Genomic DNA, 22,644 nt, shown 5'->3' with positions numbered 1-22,644 from the left:
GTCTTTCTCACATGCCTTCGGAGAAAATCATATAGGCTGAGTGATGTGAACTAGGATGACATTCCAATGAGAAGCAAAGGATTTACATTCTTTCTGTTTCTATCTAGCTATCATCTATCTATCTATCTATCTATCTACCTATCTATCTATCTATCATCTATCTATCTATCTATCTATCTATCTATCTATCTATCTATCCTCTATCATTATCTATCTATCTAATTTATTTTTGACAGAAGATTCCCAGCCCTAGGTGGGAAGAGAAACAAGAACTTAATACACCTTAGTGTAACGAAAGTCCTCAGGGGGCCTCATAGAAAGGCATGATGTCATTCACTGATATCCTTAAGTTAGTCTAAGATGAAAGCTACCATATTTTCTTGCCAATTATTACTTCATAATGTTAAAATTTTAAGAGGAACATAGGTTTTCATAATATAATCAACCTTGGTATAAAATTTGAAAGGGCATAGCTTTAGAGCAGCAGGGCTCTGACAATGGGTCATAGGAACCCAAGGACCTGATTTTAGTTACCCTGCTAGCTGGTGGTATCCAGGGCACATATGAGCACATATGATCCCATGGCAGAAATCAAATTAATAACCTAGATTCTCATTAATAGACAACATTGTTATAAAATAATCTATAGACTTAGATATTCTGTTTATCTTTATTCCTGCTAATAGGGTATAATTATTGCTTCTGGATAACTGAAGCTAAGAGCTTTCATTTCCCAGGTTTATACAACTAGTTAGTGGTAAAGTGGCAATTAAGACTCCTATTCTACAGCTCTTTTTTTTTACACATAGTCTTTAAGGTGAATCTGCAAAGACTGGAGAGCTCCAGTTGTCCCAGAAACCTCTCAACACATAATTCTCATGTTATAGTCAATTTGTAATGTCACCGTTAGACTCACTGTCTTCTTATATGGTCACTGGGGCAAGCTGGCTGGGCACTCTGGCAGAGGCTTGAATTCTCTGAAACAGAGGTTACTTCAAAGGAATTCTCCAAGATGTTTCTTTCCTAGGTGATACTTTTTATAACGCAATGTGAAATTCAGACATTTCCTGAAGAAATCTGTTCCAATTTCATAAACTGAGTGACATCACTGGATTTCACTTCCCTCAAATGCTGACATTCAATTTAATGCCACTCAGCTGTGATCCCATAAACATTCTCTACACAGGAGAGATAAGTAGACAGAAGCTTGAAAATAAAGGTTAAATCAGGCAACTGGGAGAATTTTAGAACCATCTCCTAGGTGGGTAGAGTTACAGATGATTTTATGTTTTCTGTTGTCCTCAAGTTCATAAAAGATATCTCTTTTAATGCCATGTGTATTCTCTATTTTTTTTCTTTTTTCAATCACTTAAATCACTTTCAATCACTTTAAATCACTTAAACTTGATAAAGAAAGATGATTGATATTCATAGATTTCCAGTTATCAGCAAATAAAAAAAAATAATCTACCTAGTATCTTTCTGAGTCAGAGTGACAAATTCTTTTTTGAAGTTAATGAATGGCATAACTTATCAACAGTATGCTAAGCTAAAGTTAGGATCAAAAGAGTAAATCTTTCTTATAGCTCATGATGGTGATTGATAAATGTAAGTCAGACCCTAATTTTTCAATTATTCATCTCCACCTCCACTGTTCTAGTATGCACCCCACTGGTGACTAGAATCGTCGCCTAACAGAGTTTCCCACTATCTGTCTATCAATGCCCTGCCTCCACCTCCCCACAAGTCTAAGCTACAGACTTATACTTACTGCTCAAAATAGTACTTTTCAAACAGTAGAGTGTCACCTGGAGGATTTCTAAAACAAATTTTTGAGCTCTTCTCCCAGAGTTTCTGATTCAGCAGGTCTGGGTGGGACCTGAGTATTTTCATTTTTAACAAATTCCCCAAGGGATGCTAATTGGGCTGACTCCTGCTACAGACATTCAGAATTACTAGTCTAAAACATAAAACTGGCCTTGCCACAATCCTGCAAAAAAGTTCTGTAAGCTTCTTGAACAAAAGCACCCTGTTTCATTCATCTCTGTATATTTATTGCCTAGAAAAAAGTCTGGTATACAGCAGAGGCACACTTGTTGAACTGAACTACTCGCAAAGATGGGTAACTTTTGTCTGCCAGTTTGCCGAACTCTGTGCAACCTTCTTTGTGTTGTAGGCTCAGTGCATTTCTTGCTCTCATACAAGAAAGCAAGAAAGAAATGACTGTCCGTGTATATTGTCGAGAGTTGCATAGGAATGAAGGTTGAACACAAGTGCCCCTAGTGTGCATTTTAGATTCCTTTGGATTTTGTTTCTCTCTCTTTTTTTCTTCAGGTATACTTGACATATAATATTATGTTAGTATAATTTCTGTATTTTCCCAGCTAATTGAAATTGATTTTTGAAAAAAGAACAACTGAGTGTAACTACAAGAGTACACAGTTATACAGGAAGGCTACAGGCAGGACAAAAAATTTTAAAGTGAAAAAGGAGATTTCTTGATTTTAAAATGCACACAATTTGCTGATGTCCCATTGTTACCAAGACACTTCTCCCCACAAACACTGCTCAGATGCCCTCCTTGGACTCTTCACTGAAGGCTGCGTGGGCTTAGACAGAGGAGATGAGCCCATGGTAAGACTTGTCAGGGCACCCCATCTTCTCTCAATTGCTTTTTTGTTTGCTGATTTTTTGTTTTTAACTGATGCTGTGCAAAGGGCCTGGGGACCTGCAGGGAGAGTCAACTCACCTCATAGTCGATGTCTAAGGCATCTGCCTCGCCCTTGGTGCGGAAGTGCTGTGTGTGCTTGTCCACAGAGAAGTTCACCTGCTTGCCGACCCGCTCAATGAGGACCGAGTGCCAGTGCTGGTCATCCAGCAGACTGCCCAGGGTGGCCGAGGGTGGGCTGCTGCTGAGCCGAGGTTTGCTGTCATCTGTGAAAGGGAGAGGAAGACTGGATGGCATCCGTGCCCAAGGGCAGCCTTGCATACTAGAATATTCTGTAAGCAAGGCCAGGTCTCTCTATCCTAAAGGTAAAGGATGATTCTCTCCAGGACCAGAATCCTGTTGGATTTGTAAAGGAATAACATGCTTTGCCCACAGATTCCAGAACCGAATTCTAGGTCAGCTGATACACACATCCCTTTCTGGATGTGAAAGGACATGTTTTCAGAACATGAACAGTTAAGTAATAAAATGCACCATATCCTAATGGCCATCAATAATTTTGGAAACTGGGAATATCACATTTAGAAATAATACACATTCTTTGTGTTTGAATGATTTTTGAATGGAGAAAATGAATCTTGAGTTATGCTTTGGAGGAAAACTAAATTCTGGATAAGTAAAGGGAGGGCAGTGGGCATCGAGTTAGGTAAGTCTGAAAGCAAAGGCAAAGGTGAGGAAATAATCATTTTAGCTGCCATTTTCAAGTGCCTGCTATATGAACAGCACTTAAATAGGAAGTTTATACCCTCCATCTTTAATCCCCCATGGGAAAATTATTATCCTCATTTCATGAATAAGGAACCTGAGGATCAGTGAGGTTAAGCACCCATGACCCAGAGGTGCAACTAGCATTCAAATCCAGGTCCGCTTGACCCTTTTTACTCTGCCTGTGGCATGGGCCATATGCACTGATTCAGTCTAAACTGAACTTGGAAGACACCCCTTAGGAGGCTGTGACAGATTCAGGGGGAGAGGTACATTTTTTTCTATCTAGTTCTCCCTCCCCTCTGGCCCTCCTCCGATTTTATGGAAGCTCCTGCCAGTACCCTTTTGTCAAAAAAATTGCAGCATTTTCCCCCTTCAGAATAGCTCAGACTTAGCAAAATGAACAGTTAAATGCAATTAATTAAGACTTATGTGTAAACTTTCAAGTTTGTGAACGTTTTATTGTTTGGTCCCCTTAGAAACTGAAAGCTAAATGTCTCCCACTTCTCTCCTAAGATGTGTTTTAGCAGAACAGCTGCAACAGTGTGCTCAACAGTGAGGCACTAAGGGGGCAGGAGTTGCTTTCTGTTTCCCCTGTAGGCTGCTCACTCCCACCCTCTTTATGGCCCTAAGGCACTGCTTCCTGCACTGAACAACACTTGGTTGCTTCAGATGGGGGGTGGGGGTGGGCATCAAACCTATTACAATTGAAAAATGATAGATTATGCATTCATCACTGACTTCATTTCATAATTTGTTCATTATTTCTTCAACAACTTTTAAGTTCTCACAATTGGTCAAATTTTGCCAATGATTAAAAATTATTTCTTCTTTTTCTTCCTCCTCCTCCCTTCCCTCTCTCCATCCTTTCCTTTTTTCTCTTCCCCCTTCCTTCCTTCCTACCTTCCTTACCTCCTTCTCTCTCCCCTCCCTCTCCCTCTTTCTTCCTTCTTTCCTTGAATAAAAAGGTACTGATATCTACCTCTGCCTTTAGTGGCAGGTGATGTATAAAGGAGATAAAAGAGATAGAGTTAGAAGACACACTCCCCTCCCTAAAAGTCTTAATGGAGTCTCTCAATAAGTAAATTGATAAAAAGTGTGTTGGTAGCATACAGTGTTTAGTGCCAGGAGCCAAACAAGTGCAGGGTAGGGAGCCTTGAAGCTCCAGCAGAGCAGTGGCAGGTCTGAGATTTGGCTGGAAGAAGGAGCACCAACACACAGCCAGGAGAAGCATGTGCCAACACTCGGAGGTGCAAGGAAACATGGTGGGGGAGTCCATGTCCATGCAGCAGTATCATGATCATGCCAGCCTAGCTTATATCATCCAGGACTAATGCTACCAGCACAATTTTTTATCAATTTACTTATTGAGAGACTGCATTAAGGCTTTTAGGGAGGGAAGTGTGTGCGAGGTAACTGTGTATTTTATTTCCCTTTAAGGAATGGGCGTCTGGTGAATTAGTAAATCAGAGATTACCAACTCAAATTAACATTTGAGAAATTTATTAAGAACTCAAATCACACTGAGGATGAGAGGAGAGTTTTTAACTTTTTTTGTTGTTTGCTTTATCTTATATAAAAAAATATTATTTTGGCAGCTGTATGATAATTTGATTAGAAGGCAAGGCTGGCTGTAAGACTAACAGTAATCTAGATGAAAGATCCAGGGCCTTAGGTAAAGAGAGGGCAGGAAGGATGGATTTCCAAGTGATAATATGGTGATGGTCTCTCTTGGATATTGTCACTTGGATATTGGAGGGGAGGTGATAAAGGGAGACTCCCCTAAGGATGATCTCTAGTTTTTTTGTTTTGTTTTGTTTTTGTTTTTCTTTCCTTGTGCAGGTGGGTGGAAAGTGGTACTAGTCATGAGACACACACAAGAGAGAAACTAGAACACCTCCCTCTCTCTTTCTCTTCACATAACACACACCCCACACACCCTTTATTTATAAAATAAAATTTGTCCAAGAGCTAACAAACTATTGAAGGAAACAGTGTGCCTTATAAACGGCCGTTCTAGGTAATAAGCCAAGTAAAATTAATATTAGAGGTTTCACTTTGATGTGTGTCTCAATTTTCTTCTTAAAAGGAAAAAAGACATTTGACAATTATTTCTTAGCAGTAAGTCAGAAATTTTAAACATTTGAAAATTTAAATCCACCGTAAGTCACAGAAAGAAGAATAAAAGGAAAAGAATCACATCCTTTCTCCCTACTTATTTATTCTATGTGCTGCTTTTGGTGGGTTTCAGTGTTATACTGTGTACTTTCAGAGAGTCAATGAAAATGATTAAAACCAAGCATTTAAATATTTGTATATATTATTATTCCAGCTTCAGAAGATGAATTTAATTATAAATGGGTCAAAGTGACTATTTTTTTTTAATTTAACTTTTTGGATATAGTAATGGATCTTCCTCCCATCCCTGTTTCCATAAGCTAATCTTCTATATATTCCCTATAGCTAATCACTGTTATTAATCGCCTGTTTCTCCTTCCAGAAAAAAAAAATAGGCATATGCAAGCCATATATACTTTATACATGTATATATGTATGCATTTGTGTATATATACTCTATATGTACAATTTATACTTTATATATGCAATACTTTATATATGCAATTTATAAATGCAATATATATCTGCATTTTACTTATGCATATAGATGGCAATATATGCAATACTCTATATATGCAAAGATATGTATTCTTTATTTCTCCTCATTTAACTTTTTACCCTAATGGTGAAATACAATGCACATTTTTATGGACCTTTTCATTTTCACTTAATCTATCCTAGGAATTTTCTAACATTAGTATATAAAAAGTTGTCTCATTCTTTTTTGCAGCTGCATAGTATTTATTGAATGATATATGTGATATATGTATTAGCCAGTTTTCTATTGATAAATATTTAGGTAGTCTATCTATTGTTGACCCCTAATATTGCTGAAATACCTCGTATGTAGCCCTCATTTTGGATGTGTGCAAGACTTTCTGTCGTGTGCATTCTTAGGTAAAGAACGAATGGTCACAAGTGTTCATCATTTGCAATTTTGACAGGCACTGCCAAATTGTCCCCTACAAAATTTGTGCCTATTCAAACTCTTACCAGCAATTTATGAGAATGACTTTTCTCCACAGGCTTGTCTAGAAAATACGTTCAAGCTTTTGGAATTCTGCCTGTGTGATAGGCAAAAACAGTATATTTCTTAGCAGTTTTAATATACATTTCCCTTAAAGTGAATGAGTTTGAAAATATTTTCATTTTCTCTTTTATGATCTATCTCCTCATATTTTTTGCCTATTTTTTTCTGTCATTTTTTTATCGATTTCTATTTAGTCCATTTTCTATAACATTAATTGTGCCAATATCTTTTTGCTGTTGTCTTTTGCTTTTGCCTTTTTTCTTTGTTTTTTAATTCTAATTTTTTTTAATCATTCAGACATTCTTTTGCTGAAAAAGCCATCATTTTCTTTTTCTTTTATGGCTTATTTTATGGATTTGTGTTATAGTTTAACATGACCTCCCTTTCTGAGATCATTACAGAATTCTTCCATTTTCTTCCACTTCATTTCATTTGGATTTTATTCTGGTATATGAAATAAGGTAGAGTTCTTCTCTTATTTCATCTTTTTAAATGGCTAACTACATGTCCCAAGTCCATTGTTTTTAAATCCTTGGGTGATTTCTTTAAGTTAACCAGATGTATAACTTTCAAATGTAATAAGAAACACTTGGATGAGTTGATTTGTTACATTGATCAGGTTGAGGTTCTGTGTGTATGTATATTGGTATTTTTAAATCCTGAAACTTCAAGTAGTAAATTTCCAAGTTGGCTGCTGCCCCCATATTCTACTTCCATCCACTGCCACTGTCATCACCATATTCTTCTTGCCTCAGAACATCTGGGCAGGAGGAAGCAGAGTCAGCATTCATAACCCCATCCACATCCTTATCAAGGTTAAAGTCAGCCTTCCTCTCCCACACCCTAACCTTGCCTCAGCAAGTTTGCTATTCCATCCAATAATCCCACTGATAATCTAAGATTCAGAGGAATGAATGTGTGTATCTTATTAAATAAAAGGTAGCTACTTCCCTCTTACTGCATCTAATGAAAACATGAGCTTTAATTAACACACTTACCTTCTCATGAAAAATAGGTTATGAAAATTTCATGAGTATTTATAGCAATTTGTTGACCTTCCCTCAAAAGTGAATTAATATTGTTCCTTCTTTACATTGTTTACTTAATTTAGCCAAATCTTTTTTATTGCCCAAAAATAATGCAAAATAAAAATCCCACCATTATTATTGAAAAAAAACATAAATCAGTAAGTATTGAGGGACTAAAAAAAATGTTCATAACTTTTTATCTAGTACCAACATCCTGGAAGTCTCTTCTAAGAAAACAAACTGAAGTATGGTGATTTCTTTTTCAAAATGTCTAATAATTTAAAAATTGGAGGTAAAGTCCAAACATTTGGAAAGAGAGAAAAAAAATAAAACTTTGAATAAACTTAGGCAGAATCAGCAGATGGAATATCACATAGACATCTATATGATACTTATAAAGTACTAATATCATTTCAAAAGTATACTCAGTAGTGACTGCCATTTTTTGATAAAATTAAAAAGTAATATCTAATAAAAGGGATATTCAATAGTTTACACCTTCCTGATTTAAATTATATAAAGGCAGGGTAGAAAAGTATATATCAAAACTAAATCACAACTTTGGAAAAGAAACAGATGAGAACTATGTGAGAATAAACCAAAGAACACACTTACTAAAATATTAACCGAAGCTTTCATTTTCTTTCTTTTTGTTTTTCTCTGTATTTGTAGTGGGCATAGCTATCTTTCATAATGGGAAAAATACATAAATTTCATTAAAAACAAATTCCTTATCCTGCATAGCTGGACCACTGAAAACTATATAAACTATATAAAACTATATAAAACTATAAAACTTGACACTATATATGACTGATGTGTAAATTATTGACTATCCCCTCCAGTTCAAGTTACTTTTTAATTAACAACAAAAAAAAATGGCAGATGTGAATGAATTTTACCCACTCCTCCATCAATTATCCCATGGTAACACTAGAAATCTTCTATTAAAACAAATGGAGTGAAAATTAGTTTGTTTAAACAGTTAGGGAAACAGGGAATTTCTGAAATTCATCAAGAAGGATGTTTGGAATCGTATCTACACTAGGTGTTACTGTGAAGAAAGAAGAATGTTAGTCCTAGGAAATATTCTATCTTACCTAGAAAAGTTCATTATTAGAAATGAAGAAAAACTTAATTCTCAAGAGATTATCAAACTCCGTAATCTGAATTATATATCTCCACTTTTACCTCAGTGGCAAGTGATATTCAACTACTAGCTTTAACTAGTTTCTAATTTCTTAAGGCAAGATAAAATTTCCCATGCGCAACTGTAGAGGTCAAAGACAAAAATATGCAGAGGCTAGCTTTCCGGCCAGGAACATGTTAGGGGAAAAACCAACCAAAACAAAACAAAACAAAACAAAACAGAACAAAAAAAAAACAAAAAACACTTTTACTAATTAAATAAAAACTTGTTTTCATGTGGTTTGAGATATAGTTAAAATGAAACAATGTAAATACTGCTCAAGGCCCTAAAGCACATAACAATTTTTACAGGAAGCTTGAAATGTTTCCAAAATATTTCTAACTTAATTTTTCATCTTTCTCCCCCACCAACATACTGTGGATAAACATGTCAATTTCTTCAACCTTGGAACTAACATCTTCTGTCTAAGGACATACATATCACAGTGTTTTCACCCAAAAGTCTTCTTTGATTAGATCTTCTTGCTTGGTTTTATCTGAACAATTCAAACATGGATGTCACTTTAACTTTCACAATCTTTGAACTTCAGATAGCCTGAACAAAAGGGAATGGGAACTCTTGTTTAAGATTGTATTTCAGCAAAAAGTCACTCGTGGAAAGGCCTTCATTTACAATTAATCAAATAGATGAGCACTCATATGGAAGTCCCCAATGCCTGACTTCATCTGACCTTCAGAACTAACCTTTCCACTTCTAATTTTTCAGATTATCAACATTGGTATTCACTTATATTATTAAGCTTCTCACATAAAGTGAGTACTCTATTTATGTTGTTTCAATTCTTCCTGAACAAAACCCTACAAAAAGTGTTGTGTCAAAGAAGCCACATGACTTACTCAAGAACACAAAGAATTAGGGTGACAACCAAGCTCTATCTGACTCCAACACTAATATTCTCACCACTACCTTACTGGGAAAAAATTATACTCCCATTCACTCTCGTTTCTTACCTTCTGAACATCTGCATCCCACCATACATACATGTATGTTATGTAGCTTAGCTTAGCAAGAATGAAGTCTCAGGAAATAATTTGATGGGTGGAAAGCAGAGAGTTGTAGAAAAGAAGAATGGGGCAATGCTAAGGGAGAAGCATAGGCTTTAGAATGAGAAGGCAAATTTCAACTCCATGGGTTACCCAGTATTGTAAAGACCCTTGCTTGGAAAGATGCAGGGCTAATGAACATTCTTCCATGTGCCCAAGTGAGACTTTCTTTCTTTTTTTTTTTTTAAAGATTTTATTTATTTATTTGTGTGAGAGAGAATGAGAGAGAGCACATGAGAGGGGGAAGGGTCAGAGGGAGAAGCAGACTCCCTGCCGAGCAGGGAGCCCGATGCGGGACTCGACCCCAGGACTCCAAGATCATGACCTGAGCCGAAGGCAGTCGCTTAACCAACTGAGCCACCCAGGCGCCCCAAGTGAGACTTTCTGAAAAAAAATATCAGAAACTAACTGTAAGCAACATGATTCCAGTGGGCTTGACACTCAAACCAGAACAAATCTTTATGTATCACTAAAACAATGAAACATAGGTCTTTAGTTGTTAGGAAATTTCTAAATTTCATTCAATTAAACACTCTAGATTTACGGATGGTTGCTCAAGTCCAGATTCTAATTTATACCCATATTCTGTCACTTAACTACCTTAAAAAATGCTATCTCAATGCAGTTATGGTGTATAGTTTTGGTAATATAGAATCATATACTTTAAGTTAATATTACAAAGTTAAAATAATCTAAATAGAAATAATTATTTTACCAGGTTGAGAACTCCCTGAAATTAGGGACTGGTAAATACAACTTTTAACCCCCTGTGGCTAGCTCAGCACCTGACTTAATGTACTTGTTCAACAAATTCCTATTACATTAATGACAAAAGTTATGAAAAAGGGGGCGCACCTTGATCCCCTGACACTTTGAAACACCGGCATTCCTTTATTTTTTTTTTTTATAATAAAATGTCCAGATAAGTCAGGGTTCATTCATAAAGCATTTCTGGGCTCCTGCCCCCACTCTGATCCCTCCATTGTCACAGTTTAACCATGAACATGGACTTAATGATATTTAGTATGTAACTGTTTTATAAAGGTTTAGAACATTTTAATTATTAATGTCAGGACATTGGGGTAGGCCTGGAGGGGGTTCCAACCCCAGGTCTACAATAATGGAACTATGTGATCTTGGGCAACTGACCACATCACTGACCATCAGTTCCTTCATCTGTAAAATGGGTTTGGATATAGTTTGTAGGACTGTCATGTGATTTTAAGTGGAATACATATTTAACATATTTAGTATAGTGCTTAAGTGTAGGCTCTTTTTTTAAAGATTTTATTTATTTATTTGACAGAGAGACACAATGAGAAAGAGAACACAAGGAGGGGGAGTGGGAGAGGGAGAAGCAGGCTTCCCGCTGAGCAGGGAGCCCGATGCGTGGCTCGATCCCAGGACCCTGGGATCATGACCTGAGCAGAAGACAGATGCTTAATGACTGAGACACCCAGGCGCCCTGAGTGCAGGCTCTTGAAAAACAGAAGCACTTAAAATATCTTCCATAGTATTCAGTACAAATTCAGAAACATGTTAAACATTTTATAAATATGTGTGGGTTGGCTCATTCAAATGTCTAGATTTCAAAAGAGCTAATGTAAATGTCCATTTGACTTTCTGGAGGATGTGCAATTCTTTCACCAGTATCTCAAGATATCACAATGAGTTGATTATTCACTCAACTGCTTTGGCCTCTGCACCCTATGCTTGCCTTCCCAAGGACATTGCTATGCATGTGTTTATGCTATTCCTGGATTCTCACTTTATTACAGCTGTACTCATTGCAGTTGCACATTCTGCCTCAGTTCAAAGGCACCGAACTCTTGTAAGGATGAATGACCTACATGTACTATTGATGTCTTGCTTAGTTCTTACAACAGTTTCCCAGTCATGTAATATCTGCTCTTTGATTCTCCCACCTGCATGTATGGGTTAGTGCTGTTGGAATTCTGCAGAGGTCAGACTGTCACAGGTGGTGTGAATGAGATGTGTTACAAAGTGAGAAGAGGAACGGACTAAGAGAAGAAATCTCTTTCCCATTAGTACTTCTAGGAAAACAAAACAAAACAAAACAAACAAGCAAACAAAAACATTGTTCTTCCCTAAGAAATTAATTAAATGGGAATGACCTAGGTCAGTTTCACCATAGAACTGACCGCCCAAGTCAGCCACAGAAGGGGTAATTGGCAATGAATCAGTCAGCAAAGAGCATCACTTAAAAAGAACCACAGCCAGTGTGGATCCAAAGGCCAGCCTCGGCAACTGGCCATGGTGCTGAACCCCTCCACTCCTAGAATTGCTGAATTGCAACATCAGATTATATAGGGGACACACACTGGAGAACTGTCACTAAAGGATGCACCGCTGGAGTGTCCATGGGATCTGGGAAGGGAAAAACTACCTCTTCATTGGCCTAGCACCATCCCTTAGCCCACTAACTTGGATTCTCAGATTCTTCTTCCCTTCTTCCTTCTCTCTCCCTCTTCCTCTCCTTCCTCCCTCCCTCCCACCCTCTCTCTCCCTCCCTTCTTTCTTTCCCTCCCTCCCTCTCTCTCTGCCTCTTTCTCTCTCTTCCTCTCCCCTCCCTTCCTTCCCTCCCTCTCTCTCATTCTCTCACTCTTTCTGTCTCTCCCTCCCTCCCTCCTCCTTCCCTACCTCCCTCTCTGCCTCTCTCTCCCCCTCCCTCCCTTTCTTCACATCCTTTCTTCCTTCCTTCTTTCCTTCCATTATTGATTCATTTATTTAAAAACTTAAAAAAAATAAAAGATAAGCATAAGCCAATCAGAGAAAGACAATTATCATATGATTTCACTCATACGTGGAACTTAAGAAACAAAACAGATGAACATAGGGGAAGGGAGGGTAAAATAAAATAAGATACAATCAGAGAGGGAGACAAACCATAAGAGACTCTTAACTCTAGGAAACAAACAGAGGGTTGCTGGAGGGGAGGTGGGTGGGGGGATGGGGTAACTGGGGGATGGACATTAAGGAGGGCACGTGATGTAATGGGCACTGGGTGTTATACACAACTGATGAATCACTAAACTTTACCTCTGAAACTAATAATACACTTTAAGTTAATTAATTGATTTTAAATAAAATTTTTTAAAAAAGATAAACATGATCATGGAAAATATGAACTCTTTCCATTTTGGAAGCTGTGTGGCAACATGGAAAGAATATGAATTTTGTATAATATGTAAAATTTCATATAAATAATTAAGAAAAACATTTGAAAAAATGCCAAAATGTTAATAGGAGAAATGACTGAATTATAGGATTTCAGTTGACTTTTTTTCTTTTCCTTCAGTATAATTACTTTTTTTTTTCTTTCAGGTTTTCTAAAACTGACATATATTTTATAATCTGAAGAAAATAGTAAAAAATGATTAGATACAGCTACATTTTAATAGTGTCCATACCTAATACCTAGCTGTGTAAATTGAAAGAGTGATTTATCCTTTATGAGACTAATATTCCTTATAGGTAATTTGGGGATAATATTTACTTACCTATTAGGGCTGCTTTGAGGATTGGATAGGATACTAACATATTGTGGATATTCAGTAAATATCAGGGCTGCATCATAGGAGAGAGAGAGAGTCTCATGAGGAAGTCAGGAGCACAGCCTTGGGGGTGAACAAGCCCAACAATAATAATGTGTGTTGTGTCAGGCCCTGATATTTGAGATGGAAACCCATTTTTACTTTGTACTCATTTTACCTTGAGTACCTACATTAGGTGGGTGCTTTACTAACTTCTGGAGCTACAGCAATGAACAAATCTTGTCTTTCCCTTGTGCAACCTACATTACAGATTTTCTATTATAAGAAAAGCAAAGCAATTATCATCTTCCTTTCCCCTTAGTGCTTTCAGAGATCTGCTGGCTCTTTCTGAGGTATGAAGGTCTAAAGAACTGATATGTGGCAGCATCTCTCTAGAGAAGAAACACGAAGATTGGTACTAATCTACAAGAAACCTGGGTGGCCGCTTCAAACAAGTACAGGGAACACTCAAATCCACAGCATTTCACTTTCCAAGCAGATGAAAAAGATGAAGAAATTCTCAAACTGCAGAATACTGAAAGATACTACTGAATCATTCACTAAATGAGGTTTTACTTTGTCACCACCATGATTAGAAATACAGTGAACGTGGAATCTGGGGGAAAAAAAAAAAAAACACTTTTCTTTTCCATGTATCACAGCAAGGAGCAAGTCCTATTCATTTTATATACCATTTCTTTTTTTTATTTTTTTTAATTTTATTATGTTATGTTAATCATCATACATTACATCATTAGTTTTTGATGTAGTGTTCCATGATTCATTGTTTGAGTATAACACGCAGTGCTCTCTTCAGTACATGTCCTCTTTAACACCCATCACCAGGCTAACCCATCCCCCCATTCCCCTCCCCTCTAGAACCCTCAGTTTGTTTTTCAGAGTCCATAGTCTTTCATGGTTCTTCTCCCCCACCCATTTCCCCCCCTTCATTTTTCCCTTCCTACTATCTTCTTCTCCTTCGTCGTCGTCTTCTTCTTCTTCTTCTTCTTCTTCTTCTTCTTCTTCTTCTTCTTCTTTTTAACATATAATGTATTATTTGTTTCAGAGGTATGGGCCTGTGATTCAACAGTCTTACACAATTCACAGCACTCACCATAGCACATACCCTCCCCAATGTCTATCACCCAGCCACCCCATCTCTCCCACCCTCCATCACTCCAGCAACCCTCAGTTTGTTTCCTGAGATTAAGAATTCCTCATATCTGTGATATCATATGATACAAGTCTTTTTCTGATTGATTTATTTCGCTCATATACCATTTCTTTTCAGGAAGACGGGCATATGGGACATTCAGATATTTTTTGTTGAATAAATGAGGAATATTAAGAGCTTCTCTTTTTGCTACTTCATTATGTTTACTTCTGACATAGAATATTCATTTATATTATTTTTGGTTTTCATGTCCATGCTCTGCAAGATAGTTATTCCTTAGCCCCAGATTATACATAAGTAAACAGAGACTTCTGGGTTATGTGACTTTCTCCATAACAAATAGCTAGCACATGTCTGCAATTAAAATAGATCTGATGCATGACCACACCTCCTCCTTTCCATCATGCAATACCGTGAGTGAAACTGGTTTACAACATTGGATTGTGTATGTTGGAGCAGAGCTTTGGAAGGGGAATGGCATATCTAATTGGGAATATAAATGGCAGTAATTGGCAGATTCAGTGTAACTAGTAGAAGACACCTGTTTGGCTATTGACAAGTAACAGTAACTTCACTCACAATGCACAATGCTCTCTGAGCCATATGCAGTTGCAGGACTGCACTCCATTCATCCATATCCCCTTCCTGAAAATTGAAAGCCAGGTAATAAACTGATGCATTTTTCCTGAATATTTGTATGCTCACCCTTCAGATAATTCATTGATAAGTTGCTTCTTTAGGTATGTTAATACAATTAATCAAGTCATTAGCAAATCATCTTACTACTCTCTTCTGGATAAAATTCTGCTTCTAAAGATGCCTTTGATGTATATTTAATCTAATGCATTAGATGTCAATTTTATTAATTAAACTTGGGATTCCAGATGTTCTCTCTGCCAATATTCACCATGGTGGTTAAGAAGATACTCAGAAATGCCTCAAAATACTTATGTTGTTTGGCTTTTGAGGTGAGTCCACACTAATCTTCATTCTTATGTCTCTCCTTCTAATTGTGAAAATGTGTTTATCTGAGATTTTTTTTTTCAGTTTTCCATGCAACTTAAACTTACAAACTCAATCCTGCTATGATTGTCTTTCTTTACTTTGATAGCAAATACTTAGTGACAATTCTCTTCCACAAGTACAATATTCACCCTTAATACTAACAAATATCAATGAGAGGCAGGGAATCAATCTCATAAGGAATGGAACTTCCTTTTTCTTCAACTTGGGTGCTCTCTCTCTTTCTCTCTCTCTCTCTCTTTTGTTTCTTTTGCTGTGGAAGAGCTTTTTGGTTTGCCTTTGCGCCTTTGGGAATTCTGCCCCCTGCACTCAGCACTTGGTTCACTCTTCCTTCAAAAGTACCTTTGAGCATACAAAAGAGGCTGAGCCCTTCTCTCTCTTTCCCTGGGATAGGAAGTTGATTACAATGAAATTATAATAATGGCCTACCTGTGGTGAGGCAGGCCATGCTGGGTGTCCTAAATACACAGGAAGCAGGACATTGTATTAATTTAGCTGGTATTAGGCAAGTCTAGGGCTCAACCTGGCATAGCCAGGGCACTTAATGGAAACAGTGTTTCCCTTAACAAGACATGGGAATGACCAAAAACTTAGACTTTCCCACTATACATATGGCCCTTTCTCTCCTTAACCAAAATAATAATAATAATAATAATAATAATAATAATAATAATAATAATAATAACAACAAACAAACAAATAAAAACAAAAAAATAAAATAAATGAATTAAAATGTCGCTTCTCCATTTTTCTCTTGGGACTGAACTTTCATAAATGTACCAATCAGAATAGATTGTGATTCTATTCATTAAAATATGTGTGCATGTGTGTTAAACTTGCTCAAGTTAAATTGTATTAAAAGAGATAAACAGATAAATAGGTAGCTAGATAAATATATATGAGCTTATAGTGATCCCTACCTACCAATATTATCTTGTTTCAAAGAATGCTATCTATAGTTTAACTATTTCACAAATGTTTATTTTTTCTTCTCCAATATGTAAAAGGAGAAAATGTCACTTAGATTGTATTCCAGTGACCTCCACCTGACACACAAGAGCAATAAGAAACTGTGACCCACCACAAAATAGAATTCCTGATAGCTCAACGTGGAAAGGAACAAAACCAGACCCTACCCAAGTTGAGGTGCAGGGCGAGCCTCCCCTTCTGGAGCTCCAGTGTGATGTGGTCTCCACGTTGACCTTCTCCATGGAATAGAACCCCATCTCCTTGCATGCTCTTGAACTTCAGAGAGATCACATCTTTGAGAGTGCTCATCAGCTTCTGATTGAACCTATACAGAAGGGAGCTTCGGCCATCAAAGTCAGCAACATCTGATTCTGGGAACAGGGAGAGAAAGAGAGAAAGAGAGAGAGGGAGAGAGAGATCAGTGAATATCCTCATAATTGCTCTTACTGCTTCTCATCTTTGTTGTTCTCTAATTTATAGGAATGTTCTTAATATTTGGAAGGTCCCATCTCAACAGAAAGCATACGGACTAGACCAAACCTAATTAGACTTAGGGGGATTAAAACCTCTCATTAGTGATATGTCATATTTTGCTTGAGGGGACAGGGTAATACCACAAGTACCTATGTCAGACTCTATGGTGCCAGATGCCTGGTAGTAATAATCTTTCATGATTTATCTTCATTATTAATTCATTTCTGATAGTTGGAGCCACTTGATCCCCTAATCTCAGGTTCAAGGTTAGAGATGAAAAAATATAGTCTATTATTCCACACCTAACTGAATAGCACTGTCTTCATAGAACCTGTGTTGAGAAAGATTCTGAGGTCTTCTCTGAGTTCAGTGGAAAAGAATGTGCTGTAAAGGAAGACTGCTGTTTGTATAAGGAGGGCAAATACATGACATCCTTACCATCCCTGCCTTATCCTGTGTTAGTGATATATATCATTATATTTTTATATATAAAAATGTTCAATTGTTATTGTTAAAGCAGAAAAAAGAGAAAGTCAAGTAATTATGATCTAAATCAACTTATTTAGTGGATATGTATAAACATACCTGAAAATTTCATGCCAAAATATTAACAGAGATTCTCACCTCACCAAAGAATATATAGAGATGGCAAGTAAGTATATGAAAAGACGCTCCACATCATATGTTATTAAGAAAATGCAAATTAAAACAATAAGGAGATACTACTGTACACCTATTAAAATGGCCTAAATATGGAACACTGATAACAAGAAATGCTGGCTTGGGTGTAGAGTAACAGGAACTCTCATTCATTCATGGTAGGGAAACAAAATGGAGCAGCTGCTTTGGAAAACAATTTGGTGGTTTCTTACAAAACTAAACATACTCTTACCATACTATCCAGCAACCTCACTGCTTAGTATTTACATAAAGGAGTTGAAAACTTATGTTCACACAAAAATCTTCACATGGATGTTTATAACAGCTTTATTCATAATTGCCAAATCTTGGAAGCAACCAAGATGTCCTTTAGTAGGTGGATGTATAAATAAACTGGTACATCAAGACAGTGGAGTATTATTCAGCACTAAAAAGAAATGAGCTAGCAAGCCATGAAAATACATGAACAAAGCTTAAATGGATATTACCAAGTAAAAGAAACCAATCTGAAAAGGCTACTATTTGATTCCAATGATACAGTGTTCTAGAAAAGGCAAAATTATGGGCACAGTAAAAAGATCAGTGGTTGCCTGAGTTGGGGAAGGGAAGGATGAACTGATGGAGCACAGAGGATTTATAGGGCATGGGGAAAATGAAGGGGGGAAAATCGGAGGGAGAGACGAACTATGAGAGACTATGGACTCTGGGAAACAAACTGAGGGTTCTAGAGGGGAGGGGGTGGGGGGATGGGTTAGCTTGATGATGAGTATTAAAGAGGGTACGTATTAAATGCAGCACTGGGTGTTATACGCAAACAATGAATCATGGAATGCTACATCAAAAACTAATGATGTAATGTATGGTGATTAACATAACATAATAAAATTTAAAAAAAAAGAAAAGACTCTGTATGATATAATGATGGAGAAACCATGTCATTATATATTTGTCCAATAACATAAAATATACAACACCAGTGAACCATAATATAAATTATGAACTTTAGGTGATTATGATGTTATGGAACCTGGGCTGGATCGCCCGACAGAAGAACGAAGTGGCACCTGGAGATCTTGGAGGATAGGAGGTTTATTTAACACTGGCAGGCTCAGAGGAGAGTGATCTCCAAAGGTCTGAGCCCCGAGCACAAACAAAGGGGGCAATTTATACACTTCTACTTCCACATACTTGGCAGTTTTCATGCCTGTGGGAAGTGGGGCAGGGAGAAGAACCCAGATTGGTGCACAGGGGAAGCGGGGCAGGGAGAGGAACCTGGAAGAGCCCTGGGGCAAGGACTGGGACTCTCTCGCTGGCTCCGTGAGCCATTTTAGGACACAGATTTTCTTTTTCAATGATATGTCAGTGTAGGTTAATCAGCTGTAGTAAATTTTCCACTCTGGTGGGGAATGCTGATAATAAGGGAGGCTCTGCATATGGAAGCAAGGCCTATGCTGGAAATCTACATACCTAATTTTTCTGTGAATTTAAAACTGCTCTAAAAAAAGTAAGCTTTTACAAATCAGTTACTAGATACTCTATTTGGGAGGTGTTCTATGTTGTTTTCACATTATTTCTCCCATTTTTTTAATTATAAAAACTTTTACAAAGAATTTTATTACTTTTACAATAGAGAAAATGTAAAGCTATTTAATATAACTTGAAACAGATTCATTACATACCATCTTATGTAGGTGGGACAGTGGTGAATGGGTATACGGAGGAAGCAGGATTAGTCTTATTTGAAATCAAGTACTCAGAAAAATCTCAATTTTTCAGTATTCATCAAGCAATTAAAATGCTCAGCTTGAACATACACAATGATAAGTTAAGTATATTATTTTGGCCAAGTTCAAGGTGCCCAAATTGAAACATTCTTTGTGAAGCCAAAATTCTGAAATGAAAGTAAAAATGAAATCATACTTTCACTGTAATTAGTTTTAAAATGCAATTTCACATTTATTCCTATGGAACAAAGTGATTCTAACCAAAAGGTTGCTGATGACTCTTTAGACCCTAAAAAGAAATAGTCCAGATACAGAGAGGTTTTCACGAATCCCCACTTCCTTTAGGCCCTTCCCATACCACCCACTCACTACTCCTACACATGCCCCCTGAATTCAACTCCTACCCAACCAAATGGAAGCTACAGACAACAACTTGTGATCAATCATGGAATAATGAGGGTCATAGTGTAGATAAGGTCATGGATTTTAAACTATGGTAGTCATAGCTTGTTAGCTGATTCACTTTGGGCAACTCTATCTCTTTGAGACTTGATTTCCTCATCTGTAAAATGGAGTAATTAACAGCCTTTAGAGAAGACTGTGGTAAGAGTTAAGTCTGATGACACATAAAAAGTGATAATATATACAAAGTGATGCCATCATGTCTGGCACATTGTTTGTGTTAAATCAATAATAGATGGTAGGGGTAGTAGTAGTGATTGAGGTAACGGGAGGGACTTGAGTTCCTAACCAGTACAACCTGGTGGCTGACACTCCACCTTCTCACCCAGAATGGTGTGATTTCACTTTTTGATTCAATGGATTACTGCCCAGGGAATGCCAAGTGTGCCCCAACTTTCCTTTTCTGCCATATTTCAGCTTCTTACACTCTAGTTGAAATTCTTTGTGTGTGCAGGGTGCATACATTATAAATCTATGTTCTCTTCTTATTGTTCCCTTCTGTTACTGCACCAGACTCTAGGTTAGGAACTGGGTCCTTAGGAACTTTGGTGTTGAACGAGTAGACATGACACATATTATTTATGGACAGCCAAGCTAATACGACTTTTGAGCTAAAACTAGAGGGCACACCCAGTGCTTTGGAAACAGAGAGCTGAAACACTATATTGTCTATGAGTGTGGGACAAATGCTTTCATGAAAAATACGGAATGTGTTATTGCTTTGAAGACACACCTCATGCCTTATGTCTCAGCCTACACTGCCCAGGCTCTTCCTCTCTCCACTCCAGGGCTCTACACCCCCCTCTCCTGATCCATCATGGCATTAATGACCTACATTTCATTCCCTCAAATGTCTAGCTAATCTAGTGACTTAGTGAAGTGTTGATGACGTAGGTTACCTCCAAGAAAATACATTTCCATATTGCCATGAAACCCAAAGCTAACAGAAGCAATCAACAAACAGAAACAACAAAAACATTGTTGAAGTCTAACAGCTCCAGGTTTCTGTTATGGTCTTGCTATTTACTAGCTGGAGGACTTGTGGCAACGTTCTTGACTTCTTTGGGCTCCAGTATTCCTATCTGTGCAGTAGAGCTAAGAGAACTCACTCTACAAAGTCGTGGTGAGAATTACATAAACCATACCTGGAAATGTAGAATCACTCAGTATTCCACCCCCCTCCATCCATTATTAATCCAAAGGCATTACTACAGTGGTAAAGATTTGTGCATTGCCATATAAAGATGATATGAAGAACATAGTTTGATTTGGTGTCTGTCATATAACACTGAGCAGGTATGCATTCAAGCCTACATCATCACTTGCCACATTCTTAAAATAGCCTCATAACTGCCCTCCCTGATTCAACGTTTGCTACCTCCCTCTGACCCATTCTCTCATCCTCATAAAACATAAGTAACATCACACATGGCCTTCGCTAAAGCCCTTCAGTGAACTCCCTTTACACTAAGAATTATATTCTCTCTCCCGTGATCTGGCTTTTTGCTTTCCCATCTCATCTTTTACTTCCGTCCCCAAACCCTGACTCCCCTTTATGCACAGTGTGCTTTCAACGTGTGTGCATGTGCAATGTGGGGATTAATCCAGATAACATATGCAGAGCACATATCAGGAGCCCTGTAATGGTGTAATTTTTTTTTTCCACATGTGAACTTACTTAACGTCGATCAACTTATGAGGAACATACTATTATTATTCCAATTTTGCAAATGATGAAACTATGGTTCAAAGAGATGAAGAAGTATGAAGTTAGCAACTGTCAGAGCCTGGATTCCAACCTGCCCCATCTGATTTAACCTGTTCTGTGTGTGCTGAGCACTTTCACAAGGGCTGCCCCCTTTCTCATGAGGATCTGATGTTCAGCTGTCAGGCAGGTGGTTGGCCTTTCCTAACAGGTTCCTCCCATTAGCTAGTCTCCCCTAAACACCCTGCTACTTCCTTCATAATTCACCTCCCAATTCCCAAGAATTTGATTCTTAGTTGTTTCCCGATGTGTTCATAGTCCAGCTCTCCAGCATGATAGCGACTCCCACGAGGGCAGGGGCCAGATGTATATTAACCACCTCATTAATTCAGAGCCCCACACTGGGCCCAGAACATTATGCTGCCCAGAAACACCTGTGAAATGACTTAGTGACCCAGTAAGGAACCTGTGCCCAAAGGTAATACTACTGATTGTCCCCTGACTTCCTGCCACATCACCTGCCCCCAACTTTGAAAAGCCTGGTTTCTCAATCACACGCTCAACCACCTGGGACATGATGCCTACAGGACCCACATACACATGTTCACCAGTGCATAAGTGAGAGGCCCCCCTTAGAAAGCAAAGAATTGGTCTGGTGGAGAGTGAAAGCTTTCCTCCTAAGACCACCAACAGCTAATGAGAGAAATATTTCGCCAATCTAAGAGAACTCGGGCAAACACCCTGAACCTTTGCAATATGGGGTCACACCCAAAATGCATCAGCCATTTCTCAGAAGGAGAAACAGGGGGTTAAAAAAGAAAAAAAAATGTTTATAAAAGAATTAAAACCTTCCTCAGCTGAATACTTAATACTTCCTCCCAGTATGGAGCTGTGTGAAGTACCCAGCATTCCCAACTTCACTTGGATAAGCAGATTTCAAATGAAAATAATAAAGGCCCATATTTTTAAATTGTGGCTGTTAAGAAAAACAATTCTATTATATGCTGCTTTTTCCTTTTTAGATCTTATTGTAACCG

General features: G+C 37.6%; 1 protein-coding gene across 1 annotated transcript in view; it reads right to left on the bottom strand.

The window, feature by feature from the left end:
* Positions 1-22,644, bottom strand: part of CNTNAP5 (contactin associated protein family member 5) — a 632,291-nt gene that overhangs the window by 420,647 nt on the left and 189,000 nt on the right. The window contains exons 3-4 of the mRNA XM_035008223.1: positions 16,750-16,953; positions 2,750-2,934 (exon numbers count right to left, since the gene is read on the bottom strand). Coding sequence (XP_034864114.1) covers positions 2,750-2,934; positions 16,750-16,953 — 389 coding nt within the window. The remainder of the gene's footprint in view (positions 1-2,749; positions 2,935-16,749; positions 16,954-22,644) is intronic.

The sequence above is a fragment of the Mirounga leonina genome, unplaced genomic scaffold (genome assembly GCF_011800145.1).
Source record: "Mirounga leonina isolate KUSES-001 unplaced genomic scaffold, KU_Mleo_1.0 Mir_151, whole genome shotgun sequence".
In the NCBI taxonomy this organism is placed as follows: domain Eukaryota; kingdom Metazoa; phylum Chordata; class Mammalia; order Carnivora; family Phocidae; genus Mirounga; species Mirounga leonina.
The sequence above is the reverse complement of the archived record's forward strand: the minus strand, read 5'-3'. Positions and strand labels throughout refer to the sequence as shown.